The sequence below is a fragment of the Chiloscyllium plagiosum genome, unplaced genomic scaffold (assembly GCF_037043375.1).
Source record: "Chiloscyllium plagiosum isolate Xiang-an unplaced genomic scaffold, Cpla_swu_hap1 HiC_scaffold_5, whole genome shotgun sequence".
NCBI lineage: Eukaryota > Metazoa > Chordata > Chondrichthyes > Orectolobiformes > Hemiscylliidae > Chiloscyllium > Chiloscyllium plagiosum.
In genome coordinates this window covers 107013940-107034345 of record NW_028270143.1, presented here as the reverse complement: position 1 = coordinate 107034345, position 20406 = coordinate 107013940, and the positions used below count along the sequence as shown (strand labels likewise).

At 40.8% G+C, this 20406-nt stretch overlaps 1 protein-coding gene across 1 annotated transcript in view; it reads right to left on the bottom strand.

Annotated features, from left to right (window-relative positions):
- vipr2 (vasoactive intestinal peptide receptor 2) overlaps positions 1 to 18967 on the bottom strand; it is a 126719-nt gene extending 107752 nt beyond the window's left edge. Inside the window, exons 1-2 of the mRNA XM_043690682.2 lie at positions 18746 to 18967; positions 17047 to 17152 (exon numbers count right to left, since the gene is read on the bottom strand). Coding sequence (XP_043546617.1) covers positions 17047 to 17152; positions 18746 to 18796 — 157 coding nt within the window. The 5' untranslated portion in view covers positions 18797 to 18967. The remainder of the gene's footprint in view (positions 1 to 17046; positions 17153 to 18745) is intronic.
- Between the last annotated feature and the right edge of the window lie 1439 nt (positions 18968 to 20406).

Here is a 20406-nt window from a genome sequence, read left to right as displayed (position 1 = left end):
CCCAGAAGGCAATGGGAATTAGCTCAAGGGCACGGGTAGTGTTTCCAAATCTTGACCTCAATGGACAAGATGGTGCTGGCCAACTAATGGAATCCCCAATTCTGGTGAGCAATGGGCTGTAACCACTGAACATCACAATCTCCTCATACCTAATCCTTCTTCCCTCAATTTTTGGAAAGAGTTGGATATAGCACTTTGAGGATAAAAGGATCAAAGGGTATGAGGTTAAAGCATGTTCAGGGCTATTGAGTTGGATGATCTGCCATGAGCATGATGAATAACAGAGCAAGCTCAAAGGGCTGAACGGCCTACTCCTGCTCCTATTTTCTATATTTCTCCCTCTCCAATTCCTCTTCAGCACACAATCAATAGGGAAGACTGAACTCCATTTTAAAATTATTTACATTTCTCAGTGAGCTACGAGCGTCATTTTGAGAAACTGAGGAAGAATCAGCCTCTGACACACGAGTAATTCACCAATTTGCCGCTTTTTTCTTCCTTTCAGTCTTCTGAACTTTCCATGCTGATGAAGTTCTGACCTCTGGTCTAACATACATGCAACCGTGAGTGGAGTGGAAAAATTACGGAACTAATAAATCCATTGAATTGATTTTGGAGTTCCCAAAGTCACACCACGCCTAAAGGAAGAATTTTGTTCCGTTTAACTTTGAAGAAAATATTTTGTTTTTGTTTGCTGTCATGAAAATGTACTACTCACAAAGAGATACTGATGGAAATATTTAGAAAATCCAACACATTTCAGAGCTTGGTGTGTGACACACATCTGTGACACAGAGCGACCTGAGATGTAAAACCATCTGACAAAATGACATAGCTATGCAGGCTTGTGTGTAAGACACTTCCAAAGCACTTCCAGTCAGTGATTATATAAGGGTAGAATATTAAACGACAGCAGTAATCAAATAAAGATCAGACAGTGGAGTGAAGTCAAAAAGTTTGTGAATAAATTGAACATGCATTAATGTACACTCAAAAGCAGAGATAAATATGCATGTTTATAAATAGGTAATCAAAATACTTGGAATTATGTATACTTGTAGTTGGTAATCATAAAGTTAACAATCTTTTGAAGATGATTACTCAGAACTATTATTATATTATGAATAGCTAACGACTTCCAATAAATATTTTGATAGGCAGTGTTGCGTAATGAACATTGTTATGGGGATTTATTGTTTCAATGTCTTTCTCTGACTGTTTAATTGATGTTTGTAATTCCTGGGCACTGGGATTGAAATAGGAAACTGCTAGACACTTTAGGAAAATAAGGATATAACTTTTCATTTTCTTCACCTTCGATCGTTTATAAGTCTTTAATGTCAAGAAATGCCCCAATTCCTTTAATCAAAAGTTTTCAAATAAATTTGACTGACCAATGTAAAAGACATTGGAATAGACAAGACCTTGGAATCAAAGAATGCATTAAAGGAGGAGAAAATAGGAGAGAGGTATAAACATTTTGGAGAGGGATGGTTAGCACTTAGGGCTTCAGTTTCCACAGACATGAGCTGGGGCTGGTGCCTTTAAAAGTGAGGAACTCTTATCTTGCCATACCAAATGCCAATCGTGCACTTAAGCATGACCTGACAGGTTTCTCAGCCTATTGAGAGCCATGGGCAAGAAGCCATTGGGAGCTGTAGTGATTGGTCAGAGGCTTGGGCCGTAGCCATGATGACTGGGATCAGCGGGAAGAGACCCGTGCCTTACCTGTATTGATGGCAGATGGGCAAAATGGAGTCTTGGATCCCCCAACGCAGCAGGCACACTGCCCATTTCCTGTCGGAAACCAGCCATCTCTCTCAGCTGCCAGGGTGGCTCTCAGCGGTTGAATTGATAATTTAAGGCATTAATTAGTGGCAAGTCAGGAAGATCACCTGTGGACCTTCCAGTGTAGAACCTAACTCCTGGGGCAGTGTGAAGGGGGCAGGTATCTCTCTGATGACCATTTGTCCCATTATTTGCCGTTCCCACAACATCCTCAGCCTTTCCAGGGAGGAGTAAGTCCTGCTCACTGAGTAGCTTTCAAATAACGCACAGTACCTTGTCCCCAGTGTGAATTTAAATCAATATTGAAGTGATTTACTGAAGCCAACAAGGTTTTCTTTTGTCCCCTTCTAACATATTCAACTGAAGTCCTGTCTCTTATGTAGGGTAAAGGGTTAACTCTTGTACATGTACATACAAGGCTGCGACAATGATGATGGCATGGTCATATGATAATGTAGAAACTCTGAAGAGAACAGCACTAATTTAGACATCAAGCTTGGCTAGAAGAGGTTGGTTAGATCTTAGTGGCCAATGTGCCACAGCCCAATGTGTCCCTCTCTGCTACAACAGATTCCTTTTAAATAAAATATCAAATTCTTTCTTGAAACAGTTGAAATGACTTCTAGATCAATGTATTCCAAATCATAAATGAGGCACTTTTACCTCATGATAATTTGCTGCAGCATATGCTTTGAACACAACGTGAAATACTTTCTCAATTTAATTTATCTACAAATTGGACAAGTGGCACTGAAGTCGGGATGATCTGCGGACAATGTTGACAAATAACACTGGTGTTCTAAACAGACAGATCTAACTTCCGGGACACTATAGGGGTGAGAAATACTCAGCAATGAGAACACAGGAAGGTCCATGAGCTTTGGAATATGGTGTTGCTGGCAGCTCAAAATGCATTGCACCCTGTCCAAATGTAGTCAAGAGATGGGAAACCACTTATGATTCTTACTTTATCAGCAGCCTGGCTATCAGGTCACAACGCCATCTTAGAACAAAGAATAAAGAAAATTTACAGCCCAGGAACAGGCCCTACGGCCCTCCAAGCCTGAGCCGATCCAAATGTACTGTCTAAATCTATTGGTCAATTCCTTGATGAACATCTGAAGCTCCTTCACAGTGACTGGAAGACATGAGTATAATGGGGGCATAGAAATGGCAATTGTCTGTTTGTGATCATTCAGACTATTATCTAACAAGTATACGAGATGATGTTTGACTGCAAACAAGATACACTCATTACCTCCAAATTCCTGTTTTGGAGGGAAAAAAATGTATGACATGTTCTCTTACATCGTACACAAACAAAGCCTAATTTTAATGGAGTACTGTATTCATGTCACTACTGGCTTCTACAGACAAAATGAACAATCGCAATTTCTGTGCAACACATTTGCCAAGGTCCAATGAGAAGAATCTATGTGCAGAAAGAAATAATTCAGCCCTGAGAGCGCTCCGCTATGAATGGAAGCAAATGGTAAAACCTGCCTCAAGCATCACTGCTTTTACAGCAGCATCTGCTCCAAAAATAATAAAGGAGATGTAGACTTCAGTTTCCTTATTTGGGATAGTATTTGTATGGTCACATCCTTGGTTGGATTCCATTAATTTCAACAATTCTATAATGTAACAGCTCAGGCTACAGATTCATGCATAGTGTCAATTATTTAGTCACCTCTGTGAAATAGAAAAGAGATATGGAGTGTGTTTGTGGTGTGTATAAGAAGTGCGTTCAGTTGCATTTATGATTGTTTTTTTACTTAGTCATTAATGGGATATGGATGACACTGCCCAAAAGTGGCATTTATCATCCAAGTCCTAACAGCCCTGGAGAAGACGGTGGCAAACTGTTTTCCTGAACTGGATCAGTGGTGCTGGAAGAGCACAGCAATTCAGGCAGCATCCGAAAAGCTTCGAAATCGACGTTTCGGGCAAAAGCCCTTCACAGATCTCAGAAAGGTACCTTAAGACAGCTAGATGATATCATGGCATTTGATACTTTAGTATATACAGTCCAGAGCAATACAATACAGTTTAGTACCATCAACCAGTTAGCTCTGTCTATAATACAACAGAAGTCTAAGTAAGCATTGAAACTAGACAGTATATAAATTTGCAATATCACGTCAATGTACTTGGTTAGGGTTGGTAATAAACTTCAAGTCTCTTGTCTCAACAAGGATCTAGTTCTTTTGGTACATATGACATGGGCTGACATATAGGAAAGTACTCAGACCATACCACACTGACAAAATCATATCACGGTGGCAGCAAGTGGGCACTGGAAACTGGTGCCAGTAAGTTGATACTGAGAGTTTGTCATAACAGATTGGTGCTAAAGGTTGTACAGGTGATAACAGCAGTGGAGTTTGTGAAGAGTTCTTTTCTTCACTGTCTGTCATCACTCACCTGATTTTGAGCTGAAGTTCACATCTAACAACCAGCACTGAAACACTGAATCACAAAAGAGGAAGGCGTATTAGTAAACTCACTCTTTAAAAGATAGGCCGTGGTGTAGCTGATTTTTTTTCAATGTAAAGAGGCCCAAAACAGCCCTGATTTTTTTTAATGTGATACTAAAACTAAATACAGTCCGACCACTGGAGAAAATCATTCTGCATACGGTTAAGGCCTTATATGTGCACAGCCATCGGTCTTACTCTGCTATTTTGTTCACTTCAATAAAAAACGCAAAAGCAGAAACAAATGTTGCTTAATGTCACTCCAAAACATCTTTTGGCATGAACAGCACATGGCAGCATTGCTCAACTTTATTTATAAAAGTGAAACAGCAGCAACATGTGAAGCAGCAACAAAGAGAGGCCACAAAAACAAGGGAAGAATTACACCACAATACAGATTCTGTAAAATGGCATTTTCAGGCAGTACAAACCTACACAGTAATGATGGAAACAAAACATCTGAACATGGACTGGAACTACATTAACATTCCGGCAGAATTTCAGTAATTGAAAGAAAGAATGAATCGTTATTTTATTGATCAACAAATGGCTGATAAAGAAAGACAGGCAGTCTACCTTGTTACTGCTTTGGGAAACAGAACATTGCAAAGAATAAAATCTTCCCCTGTTTCCCTTTTGATGCCTGCATAGATGCTGACAGACTGTTGCAGTGTTTAGTAAGCAAGCTTAAGGTTCAATCCAACTTCAAGACACGCAGGCTCAAGTTCATGTCAGCTTTCTAACAGCCAGGTGAAACAGTTGATCAATTCATAGATGAAAGTTGGTCCAAAGGTACAAAATATGGTTTCACAAAGCTTACTTACTGAAAAGCATCTAAACTCATCAAATCCTTCGTAAAGGCACTTCGAGACAAACCTAAAGAATGTACCATCATTGCACTACTAGGTGAAGAATGCAAGCTCGGAAGAATTATGGCCGTATTTACATGAGTTTGCAACAAGGATTGCAGTCATCTGCATGGTGAATGGAATATCCAAATCTTCAACAGGACGTGCATGGTGTGATCCACTGAGATTGTACTTTGAGACAGGTGAGAGCTATGTTCTACAAGAGGATATTGACCTAAAATGGGCAGAAAATGCAAGTGCTTTGGGAGAAACCTGAACTGCAACACAATGTTCCACAACATGTGAACAAGAGCCAACCAAGCAATTACATCAAAAACATTTCCCAATCCCATCCGTGGCACGCACTTACGTCAACAAAGTTCAAGAGATAACTGCAATGTTATAGCTTACAGTCAGGCAGTATGTGTGGTCAGTCTGAGACATCACATAAACACTATCAGGTTCTTGAACTGGCAAGGGGATCAAGGGTTATGGAGAGAAGGCAGGGGACTAAGGTTGAGAAAATATCAAACGGCCAAGCAGACTTGATGGGCCGGATGGCCTAACTCTGTTCTTAAATCTTATGGTCAGAAAAGCTGAAGCCTTTCCTGTATTCAAGAGATAAGTCTCAAAAGGCATGGACAGCATTCAGTGTATGCCAGTACACTAGTTCTCTACCTGATGTTCTAAAAGTTGTCCATTCTTTACATTCTAAGGAAAGATGTATGGATCAATGTCTACCCTTAACTTGAAAAGTGCTTGACACTAAAAACTTGGGATTAAGGTCTTCTGGATTAGGAATCTTATGTTAACATTTCTTTTGTGTGAAATTTAAACATATTAAACCTTAATAGACACATATAGTGCCACATTTCTTCAAAACATAGGTAAAAGGGGACGCATCAATCAGCATTACGTTTGACTTTGTTTCTTGAACCACTTCAGTCCATGTGGTGTAGGGAGACCCAGAATGCTGTTTGGGAGGAGTTCCAGGATTTTGACCCAGCAACAGTGAAGGATTAGCAATATATTTCCAAGTCAGGATGGTGAGTGTCTTGGAGAGGCACTTGCAGGTGGTGGTGTTTCCACGCATCTGCTGATTTTTGTCCTTTATACATGGAAGCGGTTGTAGGTTTGGAACATGCTGTCTGAGAATCTTTGGTGAATTTTTGCAATGTATCTTGTGCACACCGGCTACTGAATGTAAGCGGTAGGAGGGAGTGGATATTTGTGAACGGAACTGATTTGTATTCTGGAATCTTTGGCATTATAATTGATTAATATCTTACCTTGCTGGTCATAACAATATTAGCTCTGTGTGCACTTGTAGACCAGTAATAGCTGGTGCATCCCACATACCTTTCCTCTAGCCACACCCCCTCCCCTTATTTATTTCTCAGCCCCTTCCCCCTCCCCAGTCCTGATGAAGGGTTTTGCCTGAAACATTGACTCTCTTGCTCTTCAAATGCTGTCTGATCTGCTGTGCTTTTTCCAGCGTGACACTTTATTGACTCGTGCTTCCCTATATGTTAGTCCATGTAATATACACCATGAAGACTGGGCTCTTATTGAGGCAGATGTCTTGAAGTTGATTAACAACATTATTTACACTGTTGTAAGATCTCAGATTTATATGTAATTTGATTTCTGTGCTTATTGATGTTCCAGCTATGTTATCTGATGGTGACACTACACATGGCTAGCTGACAATGCATTGCATGGACTCTATTCTATTGAGACGATTAAAGGGGAAGTGTGAGTCTTTATACCAGAATATCACATGCCATAATGTCAGATAACTGCTTTAAAGGCACAGTGCCCTAACTTTAAGAGCTCCATCCAATAATTGTGTGTGTGTGTGTGTGTGTGTGTGTGTGTCTGTCTGTCTGTCTGTCTGTATGTGTGTCTGTCTGTCTGTCTGCATGTGTGTGTGTCTGCATGCATTGAAGGTTTTGGGTGTGTTTATGGTGTATAGGTGTATACTTGTAGCTTGTGCATTCGGATGTATTTGATGTGTGTGGGTTTATTGGTGATGCACATCAGTGTATTTCTGGCACATATTGTGTGCGTTTGCTGTTTCAGTGCCGAAAATAATCTTTAGTACTCAGGGAGTGACTCTGATTTAATGCTGTCATTTGATAAGAGCTCTGAATATTCATTAACAGCTCAAAGCATAGTACACTGGAACCGAGTACCTCGGTTCAAAAGGGCCAGCGGGAAAATGTTGTAAAGGTTGTAAATGGCAGTTTTAAGAGAGACATCAACAAGAATTTTACACAGGCGCTGACAACTACAAATCTCACCAAACAGTCCAACTCATCTGTGCTGACCAGATATTCTAAACTGATCTAGTCCAATTGGCCAGCATTTGGCTACATCCTTCTAAACCTTTCTTATTCATGTACCCATCCAGAAGCTTTTTAATCGTTGTAATTGTACCAGCCTCCACCACATCCTCTGGCAGCTCATTCCATACATGCACCACCCTCTGTTTGAAAAACCTGCCCCTCCAGTCCCTTTAAGATCTTTCCTCTCTCACCTTAAACCTATTTCCTCTAGGTTTGGACTCCCCTACCCTGGGAAAGAAGACTGTGTCTATTTACCCTATCCATGTCCTCATGATTTTATAAACCTCTATAAGTCACCCCTCAGCCTCCGATGTTCCAGGGAAAATAGCCCCAGCCTATTCAACCTCTCCCAACTCAAACCTTGGCATCATCCTTGTAAATCTTTTCTGAGCCCTTTCAATTTTAACATCTTTCCTATAGTAGGGTGACCAGAATTGACCAGAATGTTCCAGAAGTGGCCTGTACAGTTGCAACATGACATCCCAACAGGCTTAGTTGGTAATGTTGATTCACAGAGGGATGTTGTTCTGCAGAGGAGAAAACCCAAACGCTCTTGTCATAGAATCAAAGAACCTGTCAAAACAACTTTTCACAAAAGAACATTTCTTAGTTTTAACATTCCACAAATATTTCTACAACGAATGTCAATTGTTAATGTGAACCTGATATTCCTTTCAGAGATCTGAACAAGATGGGGAAGGCTTTCTGCTGAGCTCTCCTGAGCCATGGCTGTGACACTGGCAGGAATCTTCGTGAAGCAGGTTATTAGGGATCCCTACCTTTAGGCCAGACGGCCTGGGTTCAAGTCCCACCTCCTTTCAATGTATCATATCTGAACAGGTTGATAAAAGATATCCAGATACAGAATTAGAAACGGAAAGTAGAGAACAGAGACCTCAGAATCTACAAGGAGTAGGCTGCTAAGCAAGAGCATAGTAACACTATGCAGAATACTGGGAATCCCAAGGATCAGGATGCCCTTCTAATCCAAATGCAGGACTTCCTCATCCATTTCTCTCTCTCGGCTGGTTCGTGGGCCTACCCAGCATAGACTTAATCAGGGCAGAGGTGGAAGATGATGGGATCCCCAACTGCTACTCTAGCATCTGATTGAACGGTCCCTACCACTACAGGTGTAAGATTTTGATACTACTGCTTTGTTTTTAGGATTCTTTGTTGGTTTGGAGCAACATTTTATGATTTGCCATTCCTATTTTTGTTTAAAGACTTCAGTTCAGATTATTGCTAAGTGAGGTAATTAAACAGTTCAGAGCCCGCTGACAACAGTCACAGCCACTGTCTCGGCGTCAGTTTGTCTACTTCAAAGCGCATTTGTTTTAATTGCCCAGATAAGGGTTTGGGGTTTGCTAGCTGGGAAGTTTCAGCATTTTCTTTGCTTTTAAAGTCATCACAATTTGATGTCTTCGTTAGCTTGAACTTAGTATGAACTTATTTTAAAATGAACCATGTACTTCAAGTAGGTTTTAGTTTATTATCTTAATCCATTAACTACATGTGATTGACAAAAATTTGTCTTTTTTGAAAATAATGCATTCTTGCCTCATATTCTGCAAGGGACTATTGTTCCTAGTTGCCTTAGTACTCATGGGATTGTTTAGGTAAATTGTTAACAATATCTGATATTATTGGTAAGCAAATGCAATATTGTTTGGACAGGTTCTCTGTATCTACAAAGATGTACCATCTCTATCACAGCGGAATATAACTGCTGTGGGCGAAGAAAATATGAACTGGACATGTTTCTCAGCCGACATGGTCCCAATTACAGAGATGGGGTGACACTTGATGGCCATTACCTTCCAGTCCACGGGGGGAGGACTGAATTCAAAATATTTCCTAATAAGGGATGAGGAACATTTGGAATGAGGAATAAAAGTTAGAAACTCCAAGAGTATCTTTTGGCACAGTTTACAATGACTTCTATGGTTTAATTCTTCTGAGACACAGCTCAACGTAACATCACTTCAAAGACAGAGCAAGAAAGACATTGCCTGTACTGTCAGCACTCAAACAGTCCTGAAGGATCTTGAAGGATAAGATATTTCTGTTGTCTTCATAGCTTTTAGTTAAGTATTGACAAACTCTTATTTATAGAGAGTCATAGAGTCACAGTTGTACAGCTCAGAAACATCAGTCCATGCTGACCAGATATCCTAACCTCATCTAGTCCCATTTGCCAGCATATCCCTCTAAATCCTTCCTATTCATGTACCGATCCAGATGTCGTTTAAATGTTTTAACTTTACCAGCCTCTACTGCCTCTTCTGACAACTTGTTCCATACATGCACCACCTTCAGCGTGAAAAATTGCCCCTTAGATCCCTTTTAAATCTTACCCTTCTCAACGTAAACCTGTGCCCTCTGGTTTGGGACTTCCCTACCCTGGGGAAAAGACCTTGGCTATTCAGCCTATCCATGCCCATCATGACTTTATAAATAGTTATGAGGACATCCCTCAATCTCCGATTCTCCAGGGAAATAACCCCAGCCTATTCACCTCTCCCTATAGCTTAAACTTTCCAATCCCAGCAACAGCCTTGTAAATCTGTTCTGAATCCTTTCAAGTTTAACAACATCCTTCCTATAGCAGGTAGACCAGAATTGATTGCAGTGTTTGAAAAGTGGCCTAACCAAAGTCATATAAGGCCACAACATGAAGTCCCAACTCCTATACTCAATGCTCTGACTGACAAAGGCAAGCATACCAAATGCCTTCTTCACCATCCTATCCCCTGCAACTCCACTTTCAAGGAACTATCCACCTGTATTCCTAGATCTCTTTGTTCAGCAACACTCCTCAGGACCTTACCCTTAACTTTACAAGTCCTGCCATGGTTTGTCTTACGAAAATGCTACAGCTTGCATTTATTTAAATTAAACTCTATTTGCCACTCCTCGTCCCATTGGTCCATTTGATCACAGTCACATTGTAATCTGAGGTAACTTTCTTCACTGTCCACTACATCACCTATTTTGGTGTCATCTGCAAAATTACTAACCATACCTTTATGTTCACATCCAAATCATTTATATAAACATTTAATCAGAAATTCTCACTATTTATACCTGGCTAGGACAGGTACAGCTGAAGATCATATTGTTATAAATTAAGAATTTTGAACTTAAGAGTATTTAATTAAATGGCTTTATATCTCAAATGGAATAAATGACGAACCTGTCCTAATTCTGTGTCATTGGGGCCAAAAGCAACTTTTTGATCCTAAATATAGCATCACCTCACATCTTTAAGACTTGGCTGAGTTTCAAACCTCAAAGTTTCCTTCAGGCTTGACATCATTGGTAATAAACTGTCTATAACAATATATCATCCTGAAAATACCAAAGTAATTCTACATTCAGTAACTGAGTGTAAACATTGCTGTTTTCACTTGATTTCCTTCATTTCATGTCTGGTTTCTCTGAAGGAACGTTCCAATCCAGGGCATATAACTCTCAGCAACGCACATTGTCTTCTTCAGTACATTCTTGCTGGAACTCAAGATTGCACAAACATTGAGTATTAAAGTCTGGCCCATATTTCCAACTGGTATTCTTTAGATTTACAAAGTGGCACAACCTATCACTCCCTAGTCTTAGGCATGATAGCTTCATGACTATCAGAATTTCAAATATCCAATATTCACATCTTTCAATACTTACTCATTAATTTCTTTATACTTTTATTCACTGATGGAGAAATATCTTTAAAAGGTTTACACCTCACTTGCTCTTTTAAGAAAAGCTACCAAGGAAATCAATGTTAAATTTGTCTTTTAATTGAAGGAGAAGGTTAGCATGCTGCCACATTGCGACATACTTGTGGGTGCCTATGTTGACTAAATATAACATTTTGCATAATGATTTCCATGGTCACAACATTATCTCACACTATGTGATTACTCATTGCGATAGCTGCATTCACGTTTGAGAATATTGAAGTCTAATGTCAAATCAACGTCAGACTGGAACCTGGGCTTGCTTTGTCACTTCTTGGCTGCTGGGAATCAGGTTTTGTGAGTTCCAGCAAGAATGTACTGAAGAAGATAATGTGCGTTGCTGAGAGTTATATGCCCTGGATTGGAATGTTCCTTCAGAGAAACCAGACATGAAATGAAGGAAATCAAGTGAAAACAGCAATGTTTACACTCAGTTACTGAATGTAGAATTACTTTGGTATTTTCAGGATGATATATTGTTATAGACAGTTTATTACCAATGATGTCAAGCCTGAAGGAAACGTTGAGGTTTGAAACTCAGCCAAGTCTTAAAGATGTGAGGTGATGCTATATTTAGGATCAAAAAGTTGCTTTTGGCCCCAATGACACAGAATTAGGACAGGTTTGTCATTTATTCCATTTGATGCAAACAATGCAGCAAAGTAAGTGTTAGAATTTTATGTATATACAGCAACACTTGCATGCATCATCCCAAATGTCGCTTTCAACATGTTCAGAAGAAGCACATGTTGGATAAGGGTGTTCGAAGTTTATTGAAGAGAAGAATGGACAGGAATCAAAGAAAAAGGCCTCCTTGCCTAGAATGCCATTTCTTACTTAATCAAGGGGGCTCAGGAATTGTATATGGCCTGACAGGGTCCTCTTTGGATGAATATTTAAGAAGCATTTTCAATAGTTAGCAGTTCATTCAGGCTACGATTCTGTAGAGCGTATTATTGCTCTTATCTTATTGGTCTTAATCTTATTGAATGGCAGGGGAGGCTCCAGGTGCTGAATGGTCCACTTCTGCTGCTATTTCATACATTTGCATGCACTATTTCCAAAAGCTGACGTCTGTAGTGAAGGGGAAGTCAATCAGTGCTTAGTGGTAAAGGGAAATAGAGGCAGCAGACTGATGAGATTATAGACTTTCTGAGAATGTGAAAATAATGCATGGACTCAAACAGTTAATAAGTGCAAAAAATCTAAGGGCTGGAGACTTTTTAAGGATGTTCATCGTCATTTATTAATTAAATAATCTGTTAATACTTTAAAATATGAATTCACCTCTTTTACCGTATAGAACACACAATTACCTTTCTAAACATTAACATTGGACATGGTCTTATGGAATGATAGATTAATTAAAACATTTGTAAAGATTTACTGAACTTGAACTCTTCTACTCACAAAACTTGATGGAAACTAAAGACCTTTAAATTAATGAGTTGTAAAGTAATTTGGAAAGCAGCTTGGCCATCTCACTTTAGATTGAAAGAACTTTCATATTTTCTGCCTTTCTCAATTTGATTATTAAAAGTGTTCTCTAATCCTTAAGCCCACCCATTCACTTCTGTGCTGTTTTTAGGTTACCTCGGTCTATTGCTTCCCTCTTGTGTCTTTGGTTCACTCAGTCCTATATGGAAGCTCCCTTGTTTGCCCTTTCATTTTATTTCACTTCTTATTTCCTTATCTTAGTCCAAGCTATCACTTAGCTGAATCAAACATTGCAATCTTCCACTGTCAGCACTGATATACCTCCATCGAACTAAATATATAGCTGCAAAACAACTTCTAAATTATAGATAGACTTTCATTGTAGACTCAGGTGTATGAACAAGTACATAATGAATTTAATTTAATACTATAGAAGCAGATGACTAATCACAGCAGTCTAGAGCAATCTACTAAAGTATAGTAAGGCAAAGAATTGTAGATGCTGAAGATCTGAAACAAAAACAAAAACAAAAATTTCTAGAGAAACTCATCAGGTCTGGCACCATCTGTGGGAAGAAAGCAGAGTTGATATTTTGAGTTTATTGACTCTTCATCACATCTGATGAAGTAAAACTCATCTGGTTCACTAATTTCCTTTAAGGAGGGAAATCTGTTGTCCTTAACTGGTCTGGCCTACATGTAACTCTAGACCTACTGCAATCTTAACTGCCATCTGGACAATTAAGAATGGGTAATAAATGCTGGCCTAGGCAATGATGTCTACATCTCAGGAAAGAATTTTTTAAAAATCTATCTTTAGGAATTATTCAAGGTTATTTATTTTAGAATGTTCAGATGGTAACTATGTAATAATGTCCTCTCCTCCTCCACTCACAACACTCTGGGAGCAATTTCAACTTATCAACAATGTGTGCAGAAGGGGATGAGTGTCAATGCCGGCCCGTAATTCCCAGTCGGATTGTGGAGTCAGGGAGAATATTATAAATGATTATGGTTAACCTTTTGGTGGTAGTCTCAGTTTAGATGCTATCCTCCCAAAAAAACCGACCATAAACTGCACAGTGCATGCCACATCAGATCTACAGCTGCCCTGAATGCAATTCCTGTCCGTCAGGCTATACAGGTCGTAATGGACTTTCACTGTCCACGCCACAGAGAACTAAAAGCTGCACAATTGAACTTCTAGACATGCGTTTAATTTTCAATTCATTCAGGGTTTCACTGGAGAAGGTAGTTGGGAGCTGCCTCCTTGAACGACTCCAGGTGTGGGTAGACCCACTATGTTGTTTGGGGAGGGAGTTCCAGGAACATGAGCCAGCTACAGTTTGGTATTTCTAGTTAGTTTACTTTTTGTCAAAATACGAAACAGAAGATACCTTTCTAAAAAAGCATCTGCATTGTAACTACAGTGCCAGAAGAATTCCACACAGTGAAGTGGAAATCTTTACCAAGAATAAAAGCTGCATCTGCTTACATTTCTTACAAATGAAACTTGGTCACCTCTTTACTCAGCAGATGTCAAGAACACACTTTGTTTACCCCTCACACACGTATTAGATGCACACAAAGTCTTCATGAAAACTCCACCCAAACAGACATCATTTTCAAGTAGTTAGCAAAGCAATATATACCGAAGGAAAATGTGTGACTGTAACAATTCCATCATTTGCTAAACTGTCATCAGTTGCCTGCAGACTGTAACTGCCATTGAAGGTTCTTGGTGTTTTCGCTTCGTAAACTGAGTCAATCACAGACATCATCATAAACATGGTAAAGTTTCAAAAGTGCACAAAGCTATGGGCTAAGCTTTCATTCAGTGACAGGATTGAGATAATCATCTTTTTTGTTTGATTTAATTAAAACAATTTGAACTAAAGCTGTCAAGTTAACTTTTTAAAAGCAAAACTTTTTTTCAACATTGAAACAGTGATTACAAAAGTAATTTATTCCTGGAAAGCACTTTGGGACCTGCTGTGATTGTGAGGTGTTTTATATAAATACATGTCATTCTTTCATTGCCACATACTTTAGCTTTTGTTCACATCCATGCTCCATTTTATTCGTCGACATTTAGTTCTCTTTCTGTTTTCTGTGTTATGTATTTGTCTTCACAGTAGAAGACAGAAGTTGCACTAGTAACAAAGGGAAAGCTAGGTATTAAAAGAGAGAAAATATTAAATATCAGCAGAATTACAATCCAGCAGGTCCCAAGGACCGGCCTACATCTTAGAGTTGTAAATGAGATTGTCAGAAAGGGATAATGGATGCTCTGGCAATAACTCTCTAAAACTTCCTAAATTCAGGAATCATTCCCACAGATTGGAAAAGAATAGCACTAGTGTTCAAGAGAGGAAGGAGAGAAAATGGAATACAGGGCAATTAGCCTGACAGTGTTGTTGGGAAAATGATGGAATGTATTATTAAGGAAGTGATAACAATGCACTTAGAAAATTATAGCTTGATCAGGTAAAGTCAACATGGTTTTTATGAAAGAAAAATTGTGTTTGGCAAACTTATTAAGAGTTTTTGTTGAGGATGTGGTTAGTCAGGTAAATATAGGGGAAGCAGTACGTGTTGTACACCTGGCATTCCAAAAGTCATTCAATGAGACGCCACATAAAAGGTGCATTGGCCAGATAAGGCCCGATGGACTAGGAAGTAATATATGAGCCCAGATAATGGATTGATTATTGGACAGAAAGTAAAGAATGGGACAAAAACTGGAACATTCTGAAGTTGGCAGATGTGACTAGTGGAATGCTGTAAGGGTCAGTGCTGGGGCCTCAGCTCTTTTGCAATCGACATTAATGGCTTGGACAAAGATTTTGAGAGTAACACGATCTAAATTTGCTGAGAAAACCCGGCACATTGAGGGGCATTTCTGGCACAGTGGGCAGTGTTAGTGTCTGGGCCTGGGTTCAAATCTCTCCTCGCTCCACAGGTATGTAATGATGGCTCTGAGCAGTTTGGTTAGGAAATTGGGCATGTAAGTTTTGAGGAGGACACAGAGAGGCTATAAAAGGATATAAACAAGTTAAGTAGCAGATGGGATATAAAATGGGTGAAGTTATTCACTTTGGCTGTAAGGTCAAAAAAGCAGAATGTTTTCTAAAAAGTGTGGAACTTGAAATGTTGATGTGCAGAGAGATTTAAGTAAGATCATATAAGGAACACAAACAGTTAGCAATTAAAACAGAAAGTGCTGGAGAAATCGGCAGCTCTGGCAGCATCTGTGGAAAGAGAATTAATGTTCCAAGTCCAATATGAAACTGTTTTGGAACATTTAAGTTCTGAAGAAGGTTTATGACACTTAAAACATGAACTCGGTTTCTCTCTCCACAGATACTACCAGATCTATTGAACCTTTTAGCAATTTCTGTATTTACTTCATCTCTTCAAGATCTGCAATATTTTACTTTTATTAGACAAAGTTAGTCCTGCAGTTACAGAGAACAATTAGGAAGATAAATGATATGTTGGTCTTTATTGCAAGGAGATTGTAGTATAAGAACAGAAATGTCTTCTGAAATTCTTAAATTTCAGAAAGATGATAAAGATGATAACACACTCTGAGGATTGTGTGCACTTTTGGTCTCCATATATTAGGAAGGAAATAAATAATTAAAATTAATGCTGGTTCAGCTTCGGACACCTCACATCCCATGAATGATTTGTTTAAAAAGCCCTAGGTTCAAGTCCCACTTCCTCCAAAGATGTATCATAACAAACTTTTGAACAGGTTCATTAAAAAATCTCGCCAATGAATACAGGGCTCTTGTGACCACCCTGGGCCGGAAAGCCATGGTTCAAGTCCGATCTGCTCCAGAGGTAGCTAATCAACTTCGTCAAATTGAATCAAAACAGCTACAGTTACATTGGAGGGAGGATAGTGGAGGTTCACTAAATTGGTTCCGGGGAGGAAAGAGTTGTCCTGTGTTGAAAGGATTGTGAATCTTTAGAATACTCCAATCAGAAGGTAGCAATGCTTCATCATTGATTATATTTAAGGCTAGGATAGAAAGATTTATGATCTCTCAAGGGATATGGGGGAGCAGCTGAGAAAGTGGAGCTAAAGCCCAGGATCAGCCATAATGATAATGAGTGATGGAACAGGTTCAAAGGTCTGTACGATCTCTCCCTTCTCCTATTGTAGGTGTACTCACTATGTATCATGGTGTCCTCTTTTGGAACATTGCAGTGGCTTATTCTCACTGAATGCTTAAGATGGCTGACAACTTTAAAGGAACAATGTTTGGTAAGTCCACGTTAGCAGCTCCCTCAAATTTGATTTGATAGATACAGTGATCAACTCTGTTCCCACCACCACCACTGCCACCATCATGGTCCTCCCCTACGCTCGCCTCCAGTGCCAGACACACAATGTCCTCACCTTTTGACAGTCCTGTGTTGTTGGGTTTGTTCAACTGAGTCAAGCAGCGGAGTTCCTCCCGCTGTATTTCCAGATACAGACGGCAGTTGGGGTGGATGCCATTTACCTACAAGCCATGACAGGGAGCAATAAGTTAATATAATTCATTTTACAGTCACAACACATACTGTCTACTATGTGAACACACACACACACATGCACAGTGCGCACACACTCGCAGACTCGCCATTGGCTAACAGTGAATCAGGAGAAAGTGAGGACTGCAGATGCCGCAGGTCAGAGTTGAAAACTGTGTCCGTGGAAAAGCACAGCAGGTCAAGCAGCATCCGAGGCGCACTCCTGATGAAGGGCTCCTGCGCAAAACGTCGACCTTCCTGCTCCTCGGATGCTGCCTGATCGTTGTGCTTTTCCAGTGCCCCACTTTTTGACTAACAATGAAACAGTACAGGAAGCTCACTGTGAACAAATGGGATCTGTCATAAATGTCCGATATGTCAAGTTTTATTCTCACTCTTCACTCATGAGACATGAGCACCGCTGGCAGGGCCAGAATTTATTACCCATCTCTAGTTGCCCTTGAAAAGGGGGTGGTGAGCTGTCTTCTTGAATCACTGCAGTCCACCTGCTGTAGGTGGACTCACATGTTGTGAGGGAAAGAATTCCAGGATTTTGCTCCAATGACACTGAAGGAACAGCAATAAATTTCCAAGTTAGGGTGGCAGGTGGCTTGGCGGGGAGCTTGCAGATGGTGGCGTTCCCATGCATCTGCCATTCTTGTCGCTCGAGATGGAAGTGGTCGTGGGTTTGGAAGGTGCTGTCTGAAGACCCTTTGGTGAATTACTGGCAGTGCATCTAGCAGATAGTGCACACTTAGGTAGTGGAGTGACTTAATGTTTGTGGATGTGGTGCCAATCAAATGGCTGCTTTGTTCAGGATGGTGTAAATATTATTATACAATAGGGATAATTTAGCTCAGTGGCTCCCTGCCCTGTAAATTTATCCCTGGGAGTCGGATTTCACACACATCGGTGCACACAATTTGAACGATCTCCAAAGAAAAATGATGAGCTCGGTCCTCCCTGAGAAAAATCCCCAATATTTCCCTCCCTTCTCCCGGAAAGCCTCACACTCTGTGGTTGCTAAAACTGCACGGCTGGTTGGCAGCCGTCAGTAGCCAATCTGTTTACCTCCAACACAAGTAATTCGCGAGCGGGAAGGCGGCGGCGCTATGTAAACGCAGCCGCTGCCTTTTTTTTTCTGATTATGGTCCAGGGACACAGCAGCAGTTTAAAAAAAAATAAAAAGGTGACAGCCTCAGAATACATGCAGCCTCTGTAACAAAGCTGGGGGTCCATCTGACCTCTCTGAAGCCTGCAGGGAGACTGCCCTGATCTTTGCAACAAAAGTGGACTAATAATAAACTGTCATTTCGGTCACAATCACAGAAAACACCAAGGTAAGAAACAATTTTTAAACAGTTAAAGATGGTAATTTTCCTAATCCTCTATTTCCCCAGTGATTTCCCTCCCCAAGAAGCCCCTGACAGGCTTCAGGTCGTGTCCAAATGTAAATTGATTCGCGCTAAGGTGAGAATCTCCTTTCTTTCTGGCGGAGTTGCCTGACCCTCCTGCTCAGGCTTCTCTCCCTTTGCAAACTCCCGACTTTGTGTGAACATAAGAGACTTGCCCCGAGCACTCACCGCAAACAAGGAGCAGAAGGTGAAGGAGATTTTGAACAGAATCTCCCTCATGGCGACGCCTTCTTCAGTTCTTTCCAATGAGGGCTATTCCTTCCAGTCGGTAACACCATCAGCTCACACTCACACACACCTCCCCACCCCAATATTTCCAGATGGGAATGAGCAAGTGTACAGGCAGCCCGTTCACATCCACCTCTACTCAGACACGCTCTCCCAGTAACTGGCACTGACTGCGACTTCAATTCCCAGAGATTCCTCAGGGAAATGTCATTCAACTCTCTCACTCCTTCCCGTTTTTTCTCTCTCTCTCTCTCCCACTCCACCTCTCACTCTCCCCCCCTCCTCCTCCCACTCTCTCAAACCTCCCCCCACTCCCAATTCTCGTCCCCCCTCTTTCTCCTTCACCCTCACTCCATCCACTTCACCCTCCCTCCCTCTCCTTCACCCTCAGCCCCCTCCTTCACCCCTCTCTCCCTCCCCCTCTCTCTCCATTCCCTTTTCTCCTCCCCTCTCTCTTAGTCTCCTATTTCTCTGTCCATTTCTCCTTTCTCTCTCCCATTTGTCCTCAGTCACCACTCTCTCTCCTCCTCACTCCTTCACCCCCTCTCCCCACCCCTCCTCCCTCTCTTCCTCCTACATTCCTCCCTCCCAATCCTCCCTCTCTCCCTGTCTCACTCTCCCACTCCTCCACCCCCTCTTTTCCTCTTTGTCCTACTGCTTCACCTATCTCCCCGATTCTTTCAGCTTTCTCTCTCCCACTCTTTCATCTCTCGCTCTCCCCGACTTCTTCATCCCTCTCCCACTTCCTCCCCTCCCTTCCCTCCTCCTCCTCCTCCCTCTCTTACTCTTCTTTCTCTGCCACTCCTTGTCCCTTTTTCTGCCACTCCTTCCTCCACTCGCACTTCTTCCTGCCTCTCCCTTTCTCTTTCATCAGACTCGTCTTTCACGCCATCTATCTCTCTTGTTCTCCTCCCACTCCATCTCCTTCCTTCAGCACCCCTTTACATTCTCTCTCTCTTTCCCCTCTTCTTCCCTTCCCTCCTCCTTTTTCTCTGTCCTCCTTCCCTATCAACAAAAAAATGTATCATTGATATTAAATAAAGACTGGAAATGCCCAACAGATCTGGCAACATTATTTAGTGAAGGAACTGTCACCTTTTTCAGAGTCACACTGACGTGTTTTCCGTTTCGGATTTGACTTTATTTGGGTCGAGGACAGGTCACTGATTTGAAAGGAAATCTCTTTGCACTCCACAGATGCTGTGTGACCTGCTGAGCATTTTCAGGGTTTTCTGTTGTTTTGTCAGATTTGCAACATGTGCAGTACTTTATTTTCAATTGAATATCGAGGTTGATTTGAAACAATCGGATTTCCATTTAAAAAGTATTGTCTGGTTCAATAATGAGGAAATCTGCCAGCATTCTGACACTTAAAGTTGACAAGGCACTGGGAACGGATGAAATGTATCTAAGAATATTGAAGGGAATGAGGGTAAAGCTTGCAGAGGCACTGGTCAGAATCTTTCGATCTTCCCTGGATGCTGGGCAGGGGCCAGAGTCTGGAGAATTGCCAACAATGTGGCCTCATCCAAAAAGGTTGTCAGACTTATCCCAGAGATACATAACAGAGATTAATTAACTAACAACTATTTACAACTCCT